The following is a 19255-nucleotide window of genomic DNA, read 5'->3' as shown; positions in this document are numbered from 1 at the left end:
AATCATAATCCACTACAGATACGTGTTGTAAAATGATGTTGCAATTAAATGTAATGTTACATTCCAAAAGAAGATGGAGAAATTTCCAAATTTTGGGTTTGTCAGTGAAGCAATCTTAAGATATTGTGAGAGGGGGTATATTCGGCAGGAATGTGGTCAAGTCCTGTACACAGACTGTAAGCGTGACATTGAGCAAGTGCAGCTCCTACTCCTACACTGCTGTCTCTCAGGACATTACACTCCTTCAGGGCTGCAGAGCTTCCCGCTGAACAAATCTTCACTGGATCCTAAACGCACACCTGCACTATTTTAAATCAGTACAACCTTTGTGACAGACTGTATTACCAGATTAATTTAAACCAGCGAAAAATAATACATTAAACACATGAAAATGAAGAAATGAAATCTAATGCACATCATCTCTGTATGAGAGATATGCTTATGTTTTATATGGCAATGGTTCAGATTCTCACAGTTCTTAGCAATAAAATAATAAATAACTTTTACTGCAAAATCTTGCACTTTCAAATAAAAGAGAGTAGGTATTTGGCCCAATTTCCTAACTTGAACAACTATGAGTTCACTTTACACAACCCTCCATACGTCAATGTGACCTTAACCTCCCCTGAGATTTGTAAATGTTATTATTAATTCATATTAATAAGAAGAATTCCAGTGCCTGAAGTCCCTAGCTATCGATTTACGCATTGTGCAAAGACATTTACCATTTACACGGTGTTTTCTGAACATGGTCATAGCCACCACAGTCACATTAGCGGCAGCATATCCAGATCATTTGCAAGCGAATGCGGGACGGGTGATTTGTTACCTGGTCATTAAGTCATCTTGATAAACATAACTGCCTGTAGTGACGTTCTGGTGTTTTATAGCTCATTAGTTCGCACTCGGCCCAGACAGGGAATATGTCACATCATTTGAGACTTTCTGCTGTGTATTTTAAACTGGGGGAGATTGGGTGTTTTATGGTTCTTTATCGGAACCAGATTAATTGGTTATTTGTTAATTTATGTCATAATGCATCGCCTAAAAAGAATAATCCACTACCTCCTCTGAGATAGTCTGAGTAGTAATGAGTAGACGTTTCGTCTTCTTAATGAGCGTCTGACAAGAAGGCATTAAGCATTTAACGTTGTTTAAATAGCTGTGTGAACACCCACAAGCACTTGCGCGGTTTGAAAGAGTCTTTTTTATTCCCCGAGAGTCTGTCCTCCTTTCCCGCAGCTGTTGCCTGTTTCGCCTGGAGACCCAGCGGTGCAGGAGCAGGGCTGGTGGACCCACGTGGAAGGCTGTGCGTGGGGGCGCTATCCGCGGTGCGTGCCGGCCGGAGCTTCCTTTAAACCGGCTTGGCAACGGAGGGGAAGCCGGAAGAGTCGGCTGGTGTTGTTGTTGCTGCTGTGTTTGCAGGTACGACGAGAAACGCGTGGAGACTGGAGAGCTGAGAAAGGCAGTGAACAGAAATTAAATTCTTCCCCGTCAAAGCTAATATCAAGTGAATTACATAATAGGCGGCTTGTCGTTTTGAATAGTTGTCTGGTTCTTATTTCGTCGTTTATGTTTGTAAAACTACGAAGTCGGTGTTGTGGAAAGTGACAGTCCAAAAGTCTGGTCGTTTAGGGATTTTTTTGTTTGTTAGGACAGTAACGTGCTATTAGAGTTTAGTTCGCATGAATCTGTGTACGCTTTTTAATGCTGTTATTTTCACGCTTTTTACACACGCTTGAGTTTGATGCCGAGGGTTATTTTTCATCGAACAACTAGCTGTCTTTGTTAATGCACATGGCACCAAATCATATTCTTGTTTAATCCGTGGATGTGCCCTCCTCAAAATAAGCGTCTTGGCTGTGTTCCGACGGCAGTCACTGTAGGTGTGATTTGAAGTGGCCGCACAAGCCTGCTGTAATACCTGCGCTGCGTGGAGTTGCATTTGCGTTAACTCGTTTGCTCCAAACGCGTGAAAGCTTGGCACTTGAGCAAACGGTGATAAACGTTACTTTTTGGAATTTCGGGTAATAGCTTAATTCTTTGCGTACCTTTTTCTTTTGGTGTTTACCAAAAAAAGAAAAATGCAACTTATAAACTGTATACCAGTGTAGTGTCTTGCCATTCTGTTTTTTTTTTTCCCTTTCAAAGCTCAATAGTTTAATTCAACAATAGTATAACTTCTTAGTGAAGCGGTTACATCAAATCTCCATGTACCGTTTTCTGGAAATAAGCGACTGAGGGCTGCTGCTTGACATACATCAGAGTTAAACGTAACCCTTAATGTTAACATTTTTACGATTAATGATGGTTCTTTTTAAAGTGGTGAAGTAGGTTTGAATGTTGTCTTGTTTTTGAAGAGCTGGTCTCTTTCATTGTCTTTTGACAACTTGCAGTGTTTGGAAATGCATGGAATAGTAAAATCTGTCATTGCAGTTCATTTCTTTGTGCCTTGTGGCTTCTGTAACTTTCGCGTCAGTTTTATTTCCTCAACACAAGATTGAATCTCTTTTTTTTTTTTTTTTCCAGGGAGAAGAGATCACTTGCTTCAGAATGGAGGTTGATTTCATTTAAAGATGGTCTTGTGCCTGATGTGGGATTTGGAATTTGGCTTCGGCGGCACTGAGGGTTTGGGCTTTCTGGGGCAGTTTCCCTTTCGCCCGGATTGACGACGTTTTCTTTCATTTCCCGAGTGTGAATCCGCTTCGCTTACTGCCTTGGAATCCCAACTCTCTTGTCCTTGGGCTTGTATAACGGAGTCTTTATTGTTTTTGCCTACAAGCCAAGGGATCGCATCAAGACACAAGGCTTGCTTATGCTTTAGACCTCTCTTTTTTTTTTTTTAGATCTGTTCCTCTTGTTCTGTGCTTTCTCACTGGACTTGGAAGCCTTGAGTGTGTGGATATACTTTTTATTTAAAAAGGCCCACCCCAAGAAGAAAAATGTCCAGGCAAAACGCCCTGACTATAGCTGTGGCCACCATGGTGAGCGCTGCCTTGGGGGGCTTGGTGATCTGGAAGGTGGTGAGGACCCGCAGAAGAAGATCAAGCCCCCAACAGCTAGACCAGGGGCAGCCGGAGCTGAGCGAGCAGGATAGCTTGGTGGAACCCCAGGCCTCCGAATTGCCCCTCTTGCCCCTGCCCGAGCAGGTGCTGGGGGTGGAGCCGACACTGGTGACCTCGTGCGAGGAGTGGGAGATGGTCTGGCCAGCTGTGCAGAGAGACCTGTCGGTCTACCCCGTGCTGGGCCTCGACTGCGAATGGGTAACCGAGCAGCATCAGCAGCAGGGCGAAATGAAGCCAGAGGCCGACGTGCGTGTTGCTTCGCAGGCTTGCGGAATGCGTGAGCGTGGTGGCTGGCGGGGGGTGGCACGTCTTCACATTCCAGCACCGGGGAACAGCTGTTGTGCACTTGATTGGTTAATGGGCATCTTACAGGGTTGTTCCTTGGTTCTTTTTCAGAAGGTGGTCTGGACGTAGAGCTGTCCTGTTGCACTGTAGGTGTAAAAGTCCCTCAGTGGAGCATATCCATTGTAGGCAAAATGTTAAAGTCCTTTCAAAACTAAACTCCACACAGTGCTCTTGCATGTACAGTGAGCTTATCTGAAAATGCATTTCCACAATGCATGGTTATTTTAATGCACTTTTGTTAGCCAGTGCTCCTGCCAACCATAATCTGGCCTGTTTGTGCTCTTTGGCACTTTGTGTGTGTGTAATGTGGCGCTTTGGCTTGGCAAGGACATGTTTATTTTAGTGGTGTAAAAGCCTTCTGACCCTTCCCCTGTTTTTTTTACCCCCGATGTGCTGTGTTCTGCCTCTCCAAGGTGTCGGTGAAGGGGAAAGCGGCCCCAGTCTCCTTGCTACAAATGGCCACTTACAGTGGCCTCTGCGTTCTCATCAGGCTCCCCAAGTTCCGCAGCAGCACCCCACCTGTTCCCCGCACACTACTGGACGTCTTGCAGGACCCGACCACCTTGAAAGTTGGTGTGGGCTGCTACGAAGACGCAGGGAAGCTGGCAAGGGATTATGGGGTGGCGGTGAACTGCACGGTGGATCTGCGCTACCTGGCCATGAGGCAAAGGTCATTATCACTTGAGTATAATCGCGCAGCTCACTGTGGAGGTGTGGACTGGAAAGCCACGCTCCTCCACATGCCACATCAGGAATGTGAATGCACGTTCCTTTTTTTGACTTCTAAAATTGTGGCTAGTTCCTGGCATTCTGACCTGATTCTTTTTCTTCACATGTGCTGTACAGACAGGTTACAGTCTATAATGGCTTGAGCCTGAAGTCTTTAGCTCAAGATATTCTGAATTTCTCTCTGGATAAGTCCCTGAAGCTGAGATGTAGCGACTGGGAAGCTGAGCAACTCTCCCAGGAGCAGGTAGTGAACTATTTTTTTTTTCTTAGGACAGTGTTGAGGCCCTAGTTTCAATTCCTGGGGTGCTGTCTGCATGGAGTTTGTATGTTCTTCTCCCGTGTTTCTATGGATTTCATCCTGAGTGCTTTGCTTTCCTTCACCAGTTAAAGTACCTACTAGCAGGTTAATTAGCTCCTAAGAAAATGGACACTGGTGTATTTTGTGCCAGTCTGCTGTGTGATACACTAGTCTTACGCCTGTTGCTTGTTGGGATAGGCTTCAGCTTTCCCACATCCCTATTGCATTTGATGAAATTGATGAATAGTGTTTCTATACTGCATTAAATAAAAAAAAAAGATCCAGATGGGATTTGCCTCCCGCTCTTTTTAACCAGGAGTTAATGATTATCCCTTGCGCTTGTGTTCTAGGTGACATATGCTGGCAGGGATGCCCAGGTATCAGTTGCTTTGTTCTTCCACCTGCTGGGGCTAAATTCCCCAGAGACACAAAACGGCACAATGCCAGAGAGAGGCTTCAAGCAGCTGGTGTCCAGGTGCCAGGGCCTGGTGGACGTGCCGTTCCGAGGGAGAGGCGGCGAGGGAGATGAGAAGGGCCCAGAGGGCCCTGGGGAGCGCAGGCGCAGGAGCAAGAGGGCTACGCTGGACAGTCAGAGCTCCGGCGACCAGCAGGTGCCGGACCCCCGCAAGAACAGACGCAAGCCGCTGGGGGTGGGCTACTCCGCCAGGTAGGATTGAACGTTTACCTGCTTCACTGCCTCGTCACCAAATGTTTTACACTTTTAAAGACTAGGGAAAGAAGAACATCATAGATTTGAGGAGAAGGTTTTGTGTTTTAAGTGTCTTGGTTTTTCACCGTAAATAATCTTTGTACCTGGTTGGCATGGCAAACTAAAACATTACTATGAGGAAGAGCGAGGTGTAGTCCAAGTGCTTTAACTCTTGAGTGTATTTGAGTGCAGTGAGAGGACTGGGGTCTGACACCTATTTTACTATTAAAAGAATTACAGTAAACTGTGCTTTGTCATTATTCTGGAAGATGTTTATGGTTGATTTTTGACAACTCAATTACCATGCTTTTGTGCAAGAACTTAATTGTTCTCAATTTGGTAAATTGCAGATAATGCAAAAAAAAGAGCCATGTTTCCCTTTTGAGACCCTGGTGCCCATAGTCCTGTAGGGCTCATTGGCTTGAGGCTGTCAGCTAGATAACTTTACTTACAGCTGCTGGAGAAATGCCCCATGGAGACTCCCCTTCATTCAAAAGGCATTTGTCCAGCAGCAGTGAGCGACATCGGAAAGATGTCTGCTGAGCCGCTCCTAAGACATCTGAATAAACAGGAGGTGGTATCTTTAAAGTGAGTGTGGTGGCCTTAAGAAAAAGTGTAATGACGTATCCGATTAATGAAACTCTAAGCCTTCCTATTCACACTTGTTTTATGTGATGATTGTTTTTAGGAAATCTCCACTATATGATAACTGTTTCCTTCACGCTCCGGATGGACAACCCCTCTGTACCTGTGACAAAAAGAAGGCCAAGTGGTACCTCGACAAGGGGATTGGAGGTAGTCCTCTTTTAATCATATTGTGCATCTTGATTTAAAGCAATTCAGTGTACTTTGCTTATAACTAAAAATGGATTACAGCACTGAAAATAAGTTGCCTTCCTAAAGTAAACCAGTTTATCACTTTGCACTGTAGATTTAAGAGAGAGGGGTGCATTTCCTTTGTTCTTAAGGTTTACAGCATTCTTGGACATGAATCTTCTTGGCTAGATACAAGGGGCACACCAGTCTGACTAGGAAGACAAGGTTGTTGGGTGCCTGGTGTGGACTGAAGCAAGGCAGTAGGGTCAACCTACAGGATTAATAAAGTATTATCTATCTATCTAACCTGCTGGGTCTTCTGAGAACTCCTTTCAAGCTCCAGATGATCATTGCCCTCGCAGGCTCAAATGAGCTACGATACATTCTCTCTAAATTCCTTTGAATTCAGCAGCCCTTTTCTAATCACCTCTTCAAATTCAAGAACACCGTTGGAACCACAGCCTATCCCAGTAAACAATGAGCATGAGGCAGGGTACACCCTGGATGAGGGTTGTTTTTCCAAGAAGCCATTTAACCTATCTTGTCTTTGGACTATGTGAAGAAACTTAAACACCCAGGGGAAACCCATACGAACGTGGGGAGAACATGTAAAATCCATGATGATGGCACCCCAGGCCCGGATTTGAACCCAGAGCCCCAGCACTGCAAGGCAGCCCCACTGTGGTGCCACTTCAGTCAATCTCAAAGTCATGCCACAAGTGTCCCATGTAGTCCTGTCCTGGATTCAGTCTGCTCTCTCAATTTCCTAACGCTTAAATTTGTGTATTGTATAGATGGACAAGCAAGTATAGTATATGAAAAGGACTAGTATGTGACCCTGGATGTTTGCAATGCCTTTTGGGCTCCAGGGGGACCTTATTGTGGCAGGGTGTATCTGAAGAAGTCTTCTTACAGTGGGAGGGAATATCAACCCGTGTTTGATGTCTTTCTCCCCCAAATTTCATTACTAAACTCCAGGTTTTAGTACCTCCAGTAGGTTTCTGATTGTTCCAATGACAAGAAGAACATGTGATGGAACACAGAAAATGGATAGACCTGATTAGTTTTTAAAAAAATGAACCCTGAAAACAAGGTTGAGGTAATCAAGAGTTGTTTTTTTGTCTTAGAGCTAATGAGTGAGGAGCCATTCATTGTGAGACTGAAGTTTGAGCCCTCGGGACGCCCTGAATCGCAGCAGGACTATTACCTCACTGCAAAAGAAAATCTGTGTGTGGTTTGTGGAAAGACAGATTCCTACATCAGGTGTGTAAGGTGGTGAAGACTCTGCTCCTAAGTTAATTTTTTTTTAATTCAGTTTAACTTGGATGTTATGTTCTTTGTCTGAATTTCTCAATTTGCATCAAAACAGTGGTTTTAATATTTGAATTATCAATAGATAAACCTTGTGAATTATACTTGATAATTTCCCATTTTCAACAAGATGAAATATTCATTCAGTTTAGGTTGCTTATTAACCAGTAAACTTCTAGGTCCCAGAAACAAGGTCTGTTTTCCTTCCAGTCATTTTTACATGAATACTTACCTGAGCAAAAAAGTTGCCTCTTTAGCACTCCTGCATGTTTTTTTTTTTTAATGCACTTAAGTTGGGAACCCCTACACAACATTTACTTTCCTAGACAGATTTTCCATGTTTTAACTTTTGAGGGCAGTAATGTGGAGTCAACTCTGTTAGTTTTTAGAGAGCTCTCGTCGGGTAATTTATTGTTCATTTTCTGAGTGATCGAGCCGATTTCTGACCTCTCAGGAAAAATGTAGTCCCGCACGAATACCGCCGGCACTTCCCCACGGAGATGAAGGACCACAACTCACACGATGTCCTGCTGCTGTGCACTGCCTGCCACGCGGCCTCCAACTACCATGACAACCAGCTGAAGCAGAAGCTGGCGGAGGATTACGGCGCCCCCCTGGGCTGTGAGGAGGGCGTGCGGCTGCTGGAGGACTCGGACCGCCGGCACGTCCGCTCGGCGGCACGAGCGCTGCTCAACGCTGCCGACAGCCTGCCCCACAGCCGGCAGGAGGAGCTGCTGGCGGTCATCAAGGCCTTCTTCAACACGACGGAGGTGACGCCTGACATGCTGAAGCAGGCCGCCAGCCTGGAAACTAGGTAATGGAGCGTTACATTAATCAGTCAAAGTTCTTTTGCATTTTTTATCAAATGCACAACAATACAGCAGTAGTTTCTGGCAATTAAATGTCTTTAGAAGTTCTCCCTAAGTATTGGGCATGAAGATCTGCCCAGTGGTGCACAAATCCTGTCCTAGAGGGCCCCAGTGTCTCTGGGTTTGTGTTCAACCTTGGTTTGTTAACCCAATTGACCCAATTAAACTGGTCCAATTAAGAAACGCTTCTCAAAGGTCTTCTGCTGTGGATGAACCTGCTGGCTTTTCGCCTTCAAAGACTGGAGTTGTGCCTCTGTGAAATGGAGGGCTACAAGCGAGCATGTGTGTGCAACTGGGCTGCTGCAGAATCAAGAGGATGAGTAGAGAATGGAAGGCAATTGTTGGCAAAAGTACCCAGTGAAAAACCTCCTGTGTTTTTAAGAGAGGCTGTTGGTTTTAAATTGGCAGTGGATATTCCTTGGTGTGGTAGTCCCCTGACTTTGTGCTTGTTCTGTGCAGGATCTTCAATGAGAGCTATATCCCACATGGCCTGAAGGTGGTCCAAGCCTATGCCCACAGAGGGCTCCGAGGGCTGATGGAGCTGGAGAAATGCTGGCGGCAGCACTTCCTCTCTTCTATGCAGCCACGCTACCTCCCTCCTCTGTGGTCCGTTGAGCATAACCACACCAAGCTGTTGCGCAAGTATGGAGAGAACCTTGTAATCCAGCTCAGCTGACGAACCTCAACACTGAACTCCATTGTGAAGCTTAAAACCCAGTTTGCAGTATTGGACCTGCCGTGGAGGGTGGTCCTGGGGGTTTGTGACAGGACTGGATGAGATTGCTTAGCCTTCTTGGGGCTTGTATTGACCCTGGGGTGGATCTGGGTTCTCATTGCAACCACTTTTCACTGGTCTCTTCCCTCTCGAAAGGTACAGGAGCAGTAAACCCTGATTTTGATGTGCCATTGTAGAATAGTCATAAGATCCATAAACTGAAGTTAAGATTTAAGACTTCGCAAAGCTGAACAACACCATTTTGTGAATGCAGGTCACTTTTTATGTCAATGACTAGACAAATTCAGTTTTCTTAATTTTGGCACTTTGCTGGTCCTTTCTTTTTAAATATTTAAATGCAGGATAAATTCAGTAGCTAAAGAAAAACCCTGAATTTTAGGATTTGTATTCCTTGACGCTCAAACCTGCACTTAATCTTTTTTAAATTTTACATGCATAAATGAGTAATGCAAATTCCTGTGGGTTTGTAGCCATCAGAGTACAGGTGCAGGTGTTATTTTAGCACCAGTTCTAGCTAGAATAAGGTGGTATCGCATGGTCTCCTCATACCAGAATTCTAAGACCTTACGATGTCTAGAGCTGTAACGGTCAATAGTTCAGCTTTAGTTGTTTCTTTCAGCTTTTTCTATTTTGTGGCACTTCTAGTGAATTGCCCCACATCTCAGTCCCCTCTTTGCTGCTGAATGCAATAGTTCTGCAACTTTTTCCCTCAAGAACCTGAAATCTTCTTTCCATTTGATATCTGTATATTCTGAAAAGGTAGCCATGTTAAGCACTCTGTTAGTTGAATAGAAGGTTGGATGTTGCCCAGTGAAAGCTCTGGTAGTTGCTATAGACTGCTGTCGATTCCAAAGATTTGAAAAGGTTACTGCAAAACAGCCTATGAACATCTAAGCTAGTTTGACCTTGAAATGAGAATTCACAGTTGTCTCTAGCATCTACCGGAACTGCTTTTACGAAAACAGGACTTGCAGCTGTCAGTTTGTAAACTCTGAAAAGATTTTAAAGCTCACAGCTGCCAATAGCTTATTTTTTAAAACTAGACCCATAAAGCAGTGCCAACTTTCTTTTATGTTTTTGTAACTTGAGTGACTTGATCTCCATTATAAACTGCCTTATGACACTATGTAACCTGAAAGACTACACAAGCTGCTACGATGACTAAACATCCCTAACCTTTTACTAAGAAACTTGTTGCTTTTCACTTTCTTTATCAAGATGTAATGGAAAGCTGCAGGGTTTCCTTAAACAACCTTAAATCCATTATAAATAAAATATTAAAGGTATATATTTTTTTTTATTGTGTGCAGCTGCTTTTCTTTAGTTATTGCAAGTGTTTGGTCAGATACTTGCCTGCATCACGACTTCTTTCCAGCCGTGGGCTACAGCTTGGTCATTGATAAGTGTGCCATAGCTTTCTTTTAATTGGGCCTTCATAGCTTGACAGAAGTTTCTGTGGTCCGGATTAATTTTCTATCTGGGTCTGTCCTTAACCATGGCAGCCTAGTAAAGCCTCTGCAATGATTATGTAGGAAGCAAGACAATGATGTGGTCAAGAATGACCGGCTCATTAGCCAATGAAAATGTATAGATGCATCTGGTGTTAATACAGCTAAATTGTTACTGTTCAAATTTATGAAATAAATGCTGTCCTTCTAAATCTATAAATGAGTATCTATAAACAAAAAAAGTAGTTCTTGAGACTAGGTTATTCTAATGCCAGAAACTACTACTGTGTGATGCTGATTTTAAGCTTCCCTTATTGCTGAATTGTTACAGTTCCCAAAGTTTATATACAGTCGACTTGCAATTTATGCAGCTGCATCCAGCTTTGTAGTCCAGAAAATAAAATACTGGGTCGGGGGGGGGAATTCTTTATTCACTAAAAAATGTCAAGCATGCATAAGAGGTAGTGAGCCTGTACAGTCATCTTTAGTGTTTTATACTTATTTAATACCTTCCTTTACTATAAGAGGTTAGTAGGGTTTTTTTCTAAGGGTTATAGGGCTGAAGTTTTGCATCCCATGCTCCTCAGAATCCCTAACGCCCTCATGCGTTGTAAGCTGTACCAGTAATAGACTTGTGTATTACAACAGGCTGTTGAGCTTACTAACAGAGATCCAGCAATGGGCTTGATGTGGTTTCCTGTTAAAATGGTGACTCCCTTATCAGCACATACATTTTAAGTGTAGGCTGAAAAGACCACTTTATTGACTTTTACCTCATGAATGTAAGTCAGCTCAACCCATTACCATTCAAATGATGAATGAAAGCTGTTAATCCCTTGTAGGGTTTGCAGTAATGTCAAGCCTGTCTGGATGTTGTGGAGTTTGACTTATCTTTCCATCGCGTACTTGTTTGCCAGTTTGAAGTGTTCCGTGCATTACTTGTCAATCATGATTGCTTTGGTTTGGGTTAGGCAAATAAGAACTTGGCAGAATTATTGTAAAAATATGCAGGCATTAGTTATGTTCTCAGTTGTATGCTATGTACTTCAGATTTTTTTTTTTTACTGAAGCCGAAGCTTCTTCTTTTTTACGCTTCTGGAATTGACTACAGTACTAGCGCCCAAAATATTTTTCTAATTTGCATTTGTTCTTTTATATTTCAGTAAACATTCATTTGCAACATCTGAAAATCACGGTTGTAGACAAGACTGATTGGGACAACACATCGGATTTGATTGTGTACATCAGGATTTCACCTCTGGTTTTAACAACTTTACACCATGAAATAGTTTTGATTTAATTGTAGCACACTGAACAAAACATTTTGACCCATATATGTACTGCCAGTGTTTTGGAGTAGTTTTTGAGTTTCTAGTTCTTTGCAAAAATTGTATTACCAATTCATATAATGAAATTGCATGGGGCAGTGCAGTGGATCTGTGACTGTGGCTGGAAGGTTGCTGGTTTGTATCCCACGGCCAGCAGAGGAAACCTACTCCATTGGGCTCCTGAGCAAGGCCCTTAACCCCAACTGCTCCAGGGGTGCCGTATGAATTGCTGACCCTGCGCTCTGACCCCAAGCTTTTCTCTCTCCGTGTCTCATGGAGAGCAAGTTGGGGTATGCAAAAGGACAAATTCCTAATGCAATAAATTGTATATGGCCAATAAAGTGATTACTGCTACCCAAGACGTACCTGTGTTAATTAGTGTGATGTGTAAAGGGTGCTTGGAGGTAGGGGGGTTTAAAAGGATTTCCAAAAGCCTCTACTTGTGGGTTACTTCAAGGAACATCTTTGGTGTCTTAACTCTCCATCCTGTCATGAACATATTTTGCAGCACAACAGACATGGTATTTCTTCTGCCAGATTAGATAGATCACTTACAGTACAGTGCTTAAAGGCTGTGTTCTGAAGAATGACGCTACAGGAGAGTCCTGGCCCTCAAGGACTGCAGTTGAAATCGGTAGCCGTTTCATCTTAAGACTTAACAGATCTTAACAGCTGCATTGTTTATAATTGCAGGCTTCTATTTGGTTTTCTATTTGAGTCATTATAGAGATGCATTTATCCAGAGTTGGAGCACTCAGGTAAACCTCTTTATCTGTTAATATGAACAGGGTCACTCTCTTGTGTAGGAAGAGCTACTGTCCCATCACTCTTCTTGTCCTTGCCTCACTTTAAACACCTGGAGAAAAAAACTACAAAGGTTGCTTTCAAAAGGAGAAAAATAAGCAGCAACATTAAACATCTTTGACTTTTTTTTTTTTTTTAGAAAATCACAATTTAATAAATAGTCTGTTAAAAAATGTGTACAAAAGATTTTTTTTTTCTCTTTTACATTTTTTTTTTAAATTAAACACTTCCGTGTCTATAGCCAAAGGAGAGTCTTTAGTTGGGTTGATGCCAGAACAATGGTTACAATCTGGTTCTGGTGATTAAGGCCCCAGGATTTTGGCAACAGAACAATCAGTCAGTCTCAAAACATTTTTGAGATGAAAACGCAGTGTCTGAGCTGTGCTCCCAGGTAATGTTTTCTTTTTCACAGTAAAATAAATGAATAAATAAAAACACAAAGCAAATGGCTCAACATGCAGGAAACCCACCCCACCCCCCCCACCAACCCCCACCCTATCTCCCAGACACCCCAAAACTCAGCACACAGTCTGTGTGGGTCACAACAGTACAGCACTGCTCTCAACACTGGCACTGCCGTTTTCATCCCGGCAAAATACCACTTACGAAACACGCATGAAAAATGGGTCTCTTTTGCAAATGCATTCCCAATTTGGGGATGCAAAATAAAAGTTATGTCTGAAATAACTGTGACACACACAGTAAAAGCAGGACAAGCCATGGTATTCTGACATTTTTTTCTGATGATATACTTATGTTTAAAACAGTTCCCTATTTTACATTAGTGCAATCCAGGATCACAAAAGGCTGAACCCATCATTGGTTTCTGGTTGGAACTCTCCTAAACAATCCCCCCATCTATGTCCTTATCGATCAGAAGATTTGCAGAACATAAAAGCAGCCTAACCTCATGATGATCAGATGATACACAGAACATTAAAGAATGAGTAATTGAAACATGACCAACAACTAATTAGACATTTTTGGTTGAATGCCTTTTGAATTGCAATACATCTTACATTATTATCTACAATGACAAGCACAATCCATAGAGCTGCTGTGATGTCAGTCAGCTTTCAGGGTGAACTTAGCTGCAGGGAAGCCCATTCAGGTATTTCACCGTGTCTCTTCAGAGATGATCTGTGAGTAACAAAAGCTGCCTTTGGCATAAGTGGGCCTGTAGTTATAAACCAGACCTCCAGGATCATGTCATACACATCACTGGAACCAGAAAACTGCTTCTTTTGACAACCAATTAAAATAATTCTTATTATATCTGTTTTATACTTGGAGCTAAGGTGGACATTGGACACACATCCCTAGAAAGTAAAAATCTGTCCACTGAGTGGATAAATTAACATACAGCCCTGTTAACTTAGTGTTTAACACTAAGAGGGCCTGCTTGTATTTCAACTTTTGTTGAAACTGTTTAGCACAAACTCGAATTCAGGGGTGTAAATTGAATTTGAATCTTGGAAGGTGCACTAGGACTTGTTTTCTTTGCAACCCAAAATATATTTGAACACCTGGAGTCCTCACAAGAAAGTCTCGAGTGGGTTACTCTCCTGCACCACCACAAAACAGTTTTGAGATTTTGGCACAGAGGTTTTTATCAGACAAAAGCGTTAAGTGTTTTTGTGTTGACTTGTCACTTCAAAAAACACAATTCACTTCTGATTTTTTCTGGAGGAAATAAATACAATTACACTTTAGCATTCACCTTGAAAGTTTTAACTTTCACAAGCAGCACTGACCAACTGGCCTGTGATTCTCATGGAAAGTGCGCTTGAATTCTGTGCAGCAGGCTGTAAAATGCCAAACACATATCTTTCTCCTTTTCAGAAACAACACAGCCAACCATATCATCCCCGTTATACAAAGGTGGACAAAACTTTAATGAGCGCATTATCCTTATTGTCACAAACTAACCTCCAACCCTAAACTACATCACTTCTTGAAAAGATATGAATATACCTTTATCCAGCCAGACAATATTTGTACAATCTTTTGTCTCCTGTTTCCTATAAACACCTTTCCACCCATTTGGAATATCCTAGTGCCTTTAACATGTGTTGGAATACTTTCTGTAGTTTGTTATTGCTAATTTTATCATACTGAATTCAACATCTCCTTAACAGAAAATAACACCTGTAATTGATAGCCTCTACCTTTTTAAAATTCCAAAAGTGACTACATTTTGCGTATCTTTTTTTTTTACAATTTCACAATTTTCACAATTTTCTAAAAATTCCTCCGTGCTAAAAAATAAGAATTGTGATTTCTTATTTGCTGGTGTCGTTTAATACAGTAGCTGTAAATGTAATGAATGTTAAACAGCTGTTATGGGAATCTAGAACTGAGACAAAAGCTTTTCTTGTCATTAACAGCTTAACCACTAGCATTAAGCAGAACACTTAAATTAAAGCACACCTTTTGTTAAATGTTCAAATGCCTCAATGTTAAGACTGTTCCTCATATATTAATTATACTTGAGTCTGTTGTTTTGGACTCTTAACAGCTAGTTAAACTGCCAAATTAACAAACATAATTTCCTAATTTCCACAGCACTGAAACAAATCGTATACATCTACTCACTGCTGATATGTTTTCTCAGAAATAAAATGGTCCAAATCCATTTCACTCCGCTGAATATTCACACATTCAACACCCAGGAACACACACACCTACAGTATGCAAAATCAAGTCACTGCTCTTCAGTTTGATTCAGAAGTTCCAATCTCACTGCTTCCAGAGCTCAAGTCTACAATGGAAAGACCAACAGAACAGCCATTACACTACTGTTACACCTTCACCACAGTGACTGTTCCCAACCATTACTGAAAGGATGAAACTCTTAAATATTTCCTAATTAATTCCTCCGCAGATAGGAAGAAGCTCTGCTCCCAATGTATCTTCAGAAACAGACCACAGAGACACCTTTTGTAGGTTTCCATTTAAAACATTTTTTGAGATGTTGTCACTGAAACTGTCCCCTAATGTAAGCAGATTACATTCTTTTACATTATAACAAAACTAGACTGGTGTATTTCCTTCATTTCCATTTCTCTCTGTGACTTTTGGAAAAAGGGGTGGTCCATTTCATATTCCTCCCTGATTGGCAGCTGGAAAAAAATATATCAAAGTAGATAAGCAGACATCAGATCTCAATTCACCACAAACTAGCACATTCACCCCACATTCCTGCTACACAACACAAATGCATTAGAACAGTCTTGACTGTAAATGAAATCAACACAAAACATTCCCCACCATTTCTCTGACTTCAAAGAGGCAGAGTGTTTTAGTAAAACTATAAGAAAGAAAAGCTGCACTTCAAAACATTTTCATTTTGTCATTTAGAGTAAATGAAAAAAGCCTGATAAATTCAAAATAAATGCATTCAAACATCAGTGGCATCAGCAATTTGACACTGGGAGCAGAATGGTAAAGAAACTTTCAGTTTCTTAGCAGATGCATAATAAAATATGGTCATTTTCTCATGCACACTCTGTTGATTTCTCCCATATTAATAGGACAAACTATCAGTGTCATTCCAAGTCACAGAAGTCACAACAGGCCTTTTTCCACATAGGAAAATGGTTGTGAAGTGCTCTACCTGCTGCTCTAAGAACCAAGTTACAAACACTGGAAGGAATTTTGATCATTTGCTTCAATTTAATTTAAATTTTGCATTACAGTATGGACTTCCCTTGTGATCCAAAACCGTATTGTCTTAGAAGTAAAATACTTTCACATAATTTAGACGTCTTTACATTTAACATCAATTAGAGTTCAAAAGGTAAGTGTAGACTCAGGTTTTTGACCCAGTTAAAGTTTTTTTTAGTTACTTCATCATCTCATATTCCAAAGTGCAAACAGACTCCGAGTGGTGAGATTCAATGCACTATGATGGCAATATTCCTGTAGTGAATTGGACCTACACTCCGAGCCGTCTGATGAAAAGTCAAATGAGGGAATTCCATACTGAAAGCATTAATCTCTTAGCTACATGGATAGTCCCACTTTTTTGTAGTGTATTAAGTGCTTTTTTGGCATTTATTTTCAGGAGAACATATAAAAGTTCTATAAGTGAAAGAGCTGTGTTGATATTTAATTCCAAACAACATTAAGAGATGGTAAAACATTTATAAAAAATAATTTTAAAACATTAAAAATTTTGAAAAGCAAGTGGTTGCCATGTAGAAATTGTTAAAATAGGGATTCAAAACGTCTGCCACCAAACTTCTGTCTCTGCATTCAATTCCCAAAAAAGACAAGTTTTCAACTGTCAAATTAAAACATACTGATTGGGAAGCTAAGCTGTTTGAGTGATATTTTACAGTAATTACAGCATAATAAAGCTTTTAAATAAATTCTGCAGTAAACGTTCCTGGAACAGTGGATCATTCAGTGCTTAATTTAATGGCAGGACGCCCCTCTTGCAAATTTGCTTTTTTGCAATTTGTCTATTCATTTGGGACTTAAAAAAGGTCTCCTTCCAAATATGAAAAGAATGAATGTTTCAGACATCAATATACATTAACAACCATGGCAACCTGCAATAACCTGTGAACATAATTTACTTGAAGCATAGGACAAGATTGACCGTCACTGAAATTCAAACATATCTTCTTATATTTGAATAATTTATAGGTCCAAGAAGCTTTTTTCCAACAAAATAGAAAAGGTTTTCTTTCAAGATCGCTAACTCGGTGCTGTCAAGTATCTCCTTTTCACTCATTCGTTGTCTAATTGCCCCCGCTCCCCCTCCCCCACTGCCCGTACTCTCACATTCACGCACAAACGCTACACCTGTTCATCCAGGATGCTGTTGACTGCCTCCTCCAGGGCGGAGGACGCCCGTGCTTCCTGCTTGTCCTGGGGGGAGGTTGGGCAGCGGGGCCCGGAGGCCAGGGGTCCCTGCAGCCTCTGCAGCTCCAGGATGCTGTCGATGGCGCTCTGGAGGTGCTCGCTGAGCGCGCTGTCCTCTGGCGAGGTGCTGGGCTCCTCCGCGGGACCGGGCCGCGCGCGTTTGGCAGCCGGTGGACACGGCTCGGTGTCGGTGAGGGGCGACTCCTCTGGGCCACCCGGGTTCTCGGCTGCCTGTGTCCCAGCGAACCCGCCGCTGAACGTTTGAGGCTCTTGTTTGGAGACACCCGAAGGGGACTCGGTCACGCCCTGCGGGGATTCCCTAAAATCCAGGCCCCGGGATGAGTTCCCATTGGTAAGCTCCCCGCATTCCTGGTTTTTCCCAGCAGGGACAGCAGAGGCACAGGAAACAGCCTCACCCCTGGACTCACAGGCAGAGTTGTGAACCACCTTCCTGGAGCCGGCCTCGTGCTTAATGGTCAGTTTGAGGCCTCCTCGGCTACTGGATCGGTAGGTCTTGAGGCCGGGGGGGCGATTGGAAAGCATCGCCCACGGTGGAGACGAGCTGCTCCCCTTCAAGGGAGGAGACTGGGCCGCTGGAGACCTGGACTGGACCCCAGGTTTGTACAGGGAGGCAATGAAGGATTCTGTGGAACCAAGAACAGGTCAGCAGAGACAAAAGTTAAAGAAGTTTTAAAATATAAACAATCCCAGGATAAACTAGCAACAACTTTTGCAAACCTAATTTGCATTTTTGAGCTTCCAGCTGGGATGCTGGCTGTGTAAACAACGTGCTGTAAAATGAAACAGGCATGTACAAAATTGTTTTGCCTTCCTTTCATTTACATGTGCACTTTGAGCTATTTGCTATTTTCATTCATAATTCACAACACCAGATTAAACACCTGGTGAATGGGGGACATATGCAGCTCTCACTGATAAACACTCAACACTTCAAGAAGCCCTGGCCAACACAATTCCTTGTGGCGCTAATACACGTCTGCATGGCCTTCTGGGAAACGCCAGTCACAGGTGACGTGTGGCACAGCCCAGGCTCCTCTACTGGCAAAGTCAAAGTTACAGGACTCAACCGGAACTCTGAATAAACACCTTTACCACCGGAGAAGCTGAGCTTATAAAGCTTCTAAAGATATGCCTACTATGACAGCAAATTTAACTAGTGGCCAGTTAAACCTAATGGTAAGTCAAAATCAACTTTTTTTCATAATCATAGTCATAAATCTAAGCCACATCCTTTTAAAAAAAGGTAAAATCACTCTCTAACGAAGAAAGCCCTCTTGAGGCATAAATTCATCATCATCCCATCCCTGAAGAAACACGGTCTCTTTTTTTTGTTCCAACTGAGTTTTTCATCCCAAGTGAATTGATTTCAGTTTCTTTTCTGGGGCATATTTTAAAATTTGTGTTAATTTCTTTAAAGGTCAAACAGAATATGCAATTAATATCAACCTACCAATTTCTGAGTTTCAGAATTCCCCTTATTCTGGTATTCCCTGAAATTTAACCAACTGAACCTCTACAGAAGGTAAGAAACACTCATTGATGGTGCCGGATACAGTGTCATTTTCACCTGTCTCTGACCATCATGAATTGGTCACCAATAAGAGCTGTTTAGTCATAAGTAAGGGCAAGAAAGTAGAGGAGAAGCTCTGTATGCTAAGGTGGAAACAGTACCCTTGAAGACAGGAACTTTGAAACTCAAGGCTGTGTGCAGAACCAAGTTACATAAAAGTCTAAGCAAGCAAATTGATTAAAGGCCACAGTTGGAGCCTGAGATTCACTCAGCACTGAAATGAAAACCAACAAACTCAGGGGTCACAAATTGAAATATACCAGCTGCATGCTTTTTGTTCATCTTGTGAGACATATCCAGCACATTGAACAGCTCTTTGGGCACATTGTGGTGA

The 19255-nt window shown here is 42.2% G+C and overlaps 2 protein-coding genes across 5 annotated transcripts in view; one reads left to right on the top strand and one right to left on the bottom strand.

Moving 5' to 3' along the window:
* Nucleotides 1-1174: 1174 nt before the first annotated feature.
* Nucleotides 1175-12015, top strand: exd2 (exonuclease 3'-5' domain containing 2). Of its 4 annotated transcripts, XM_015350990.2 has the most exons (10): nucleotides 1175-1425; nucleotides 2530-2559; nucleotides 2847-3311; nucleotides 3824-4080; nucleotides 4257-4383; nucleotides 4788-5104; nucleotides 5835-5941; nucleotides 7090-7225; nucleotides 7728-8087; nucleotides 8602-12015. In XM_015350990.2, the coding sequence occupies exons 3-10, from the start codon at nucleotides 2943-2945 to the stop codon at nucleotides 8816-8818; spliced, it is 1890 nt and encodes a 629-aa protein (XP_015206476.2). In that variant the 5' UTR covers nucleotides 1175-1425; nucleotides 2530-2559; nucleotides 2847-2942; the 3' UTR covers nucleotides 8819-12015. The 4 variants fall into 4 exon arrangements, with proteins under 4 accessions (XP_015206476.2, XP_006632622.2, XP_015206474.2 ...); XM_006632559.3 differs by having other exon boundaries at nucleotides 2530-3263; XM_015350988.2 differs by having other exon boundaries at nucleotides 2530-3311.
* A 942-nt stretch (nucleotides 12016-12957) lies between these two features.
* LOC102685807 (BRD4-interacting chromatin-remodeling complex-associated protein) overlaps nucleotides 12958-19255 on the bottom strand; it is a 33812-nt gene continuing 27514 nt past the window's right edge. Inside the window, exon 15 of the mRNA XM_015350951.2 lies at nucleotides 12958-17974. Within this exon, the coding sequence (XP_015206437.2) occupies nucleotides 17265-17974 (710 nt within the window). The 3' untranslated portion in view covers nucleotides 12958-17264. The remainder of the gene's footprint in view (nucleotides 17975-19255) is intronic.

This window comes from Lepisosteus oculatus, chromosome 8 (assembly GCF_040954835.1).
Source record: "Lepisosteus oculatus isolate fLepOcu1 chromosome 8, fLepOcu1.hap2, whole genome shotgun sequence".
Lineage (NCBI taxonomy): Eukaryota > Metazoa > Chordata > Actinopteri > Semionotiformes > Lepisosteidae > Lepisosteus > Lepisosteus oculatus.
Note: the sequence above shows the minus strand (reverse complement) of the source record. Positions and strands in the feature narration are given on the sequence as shown.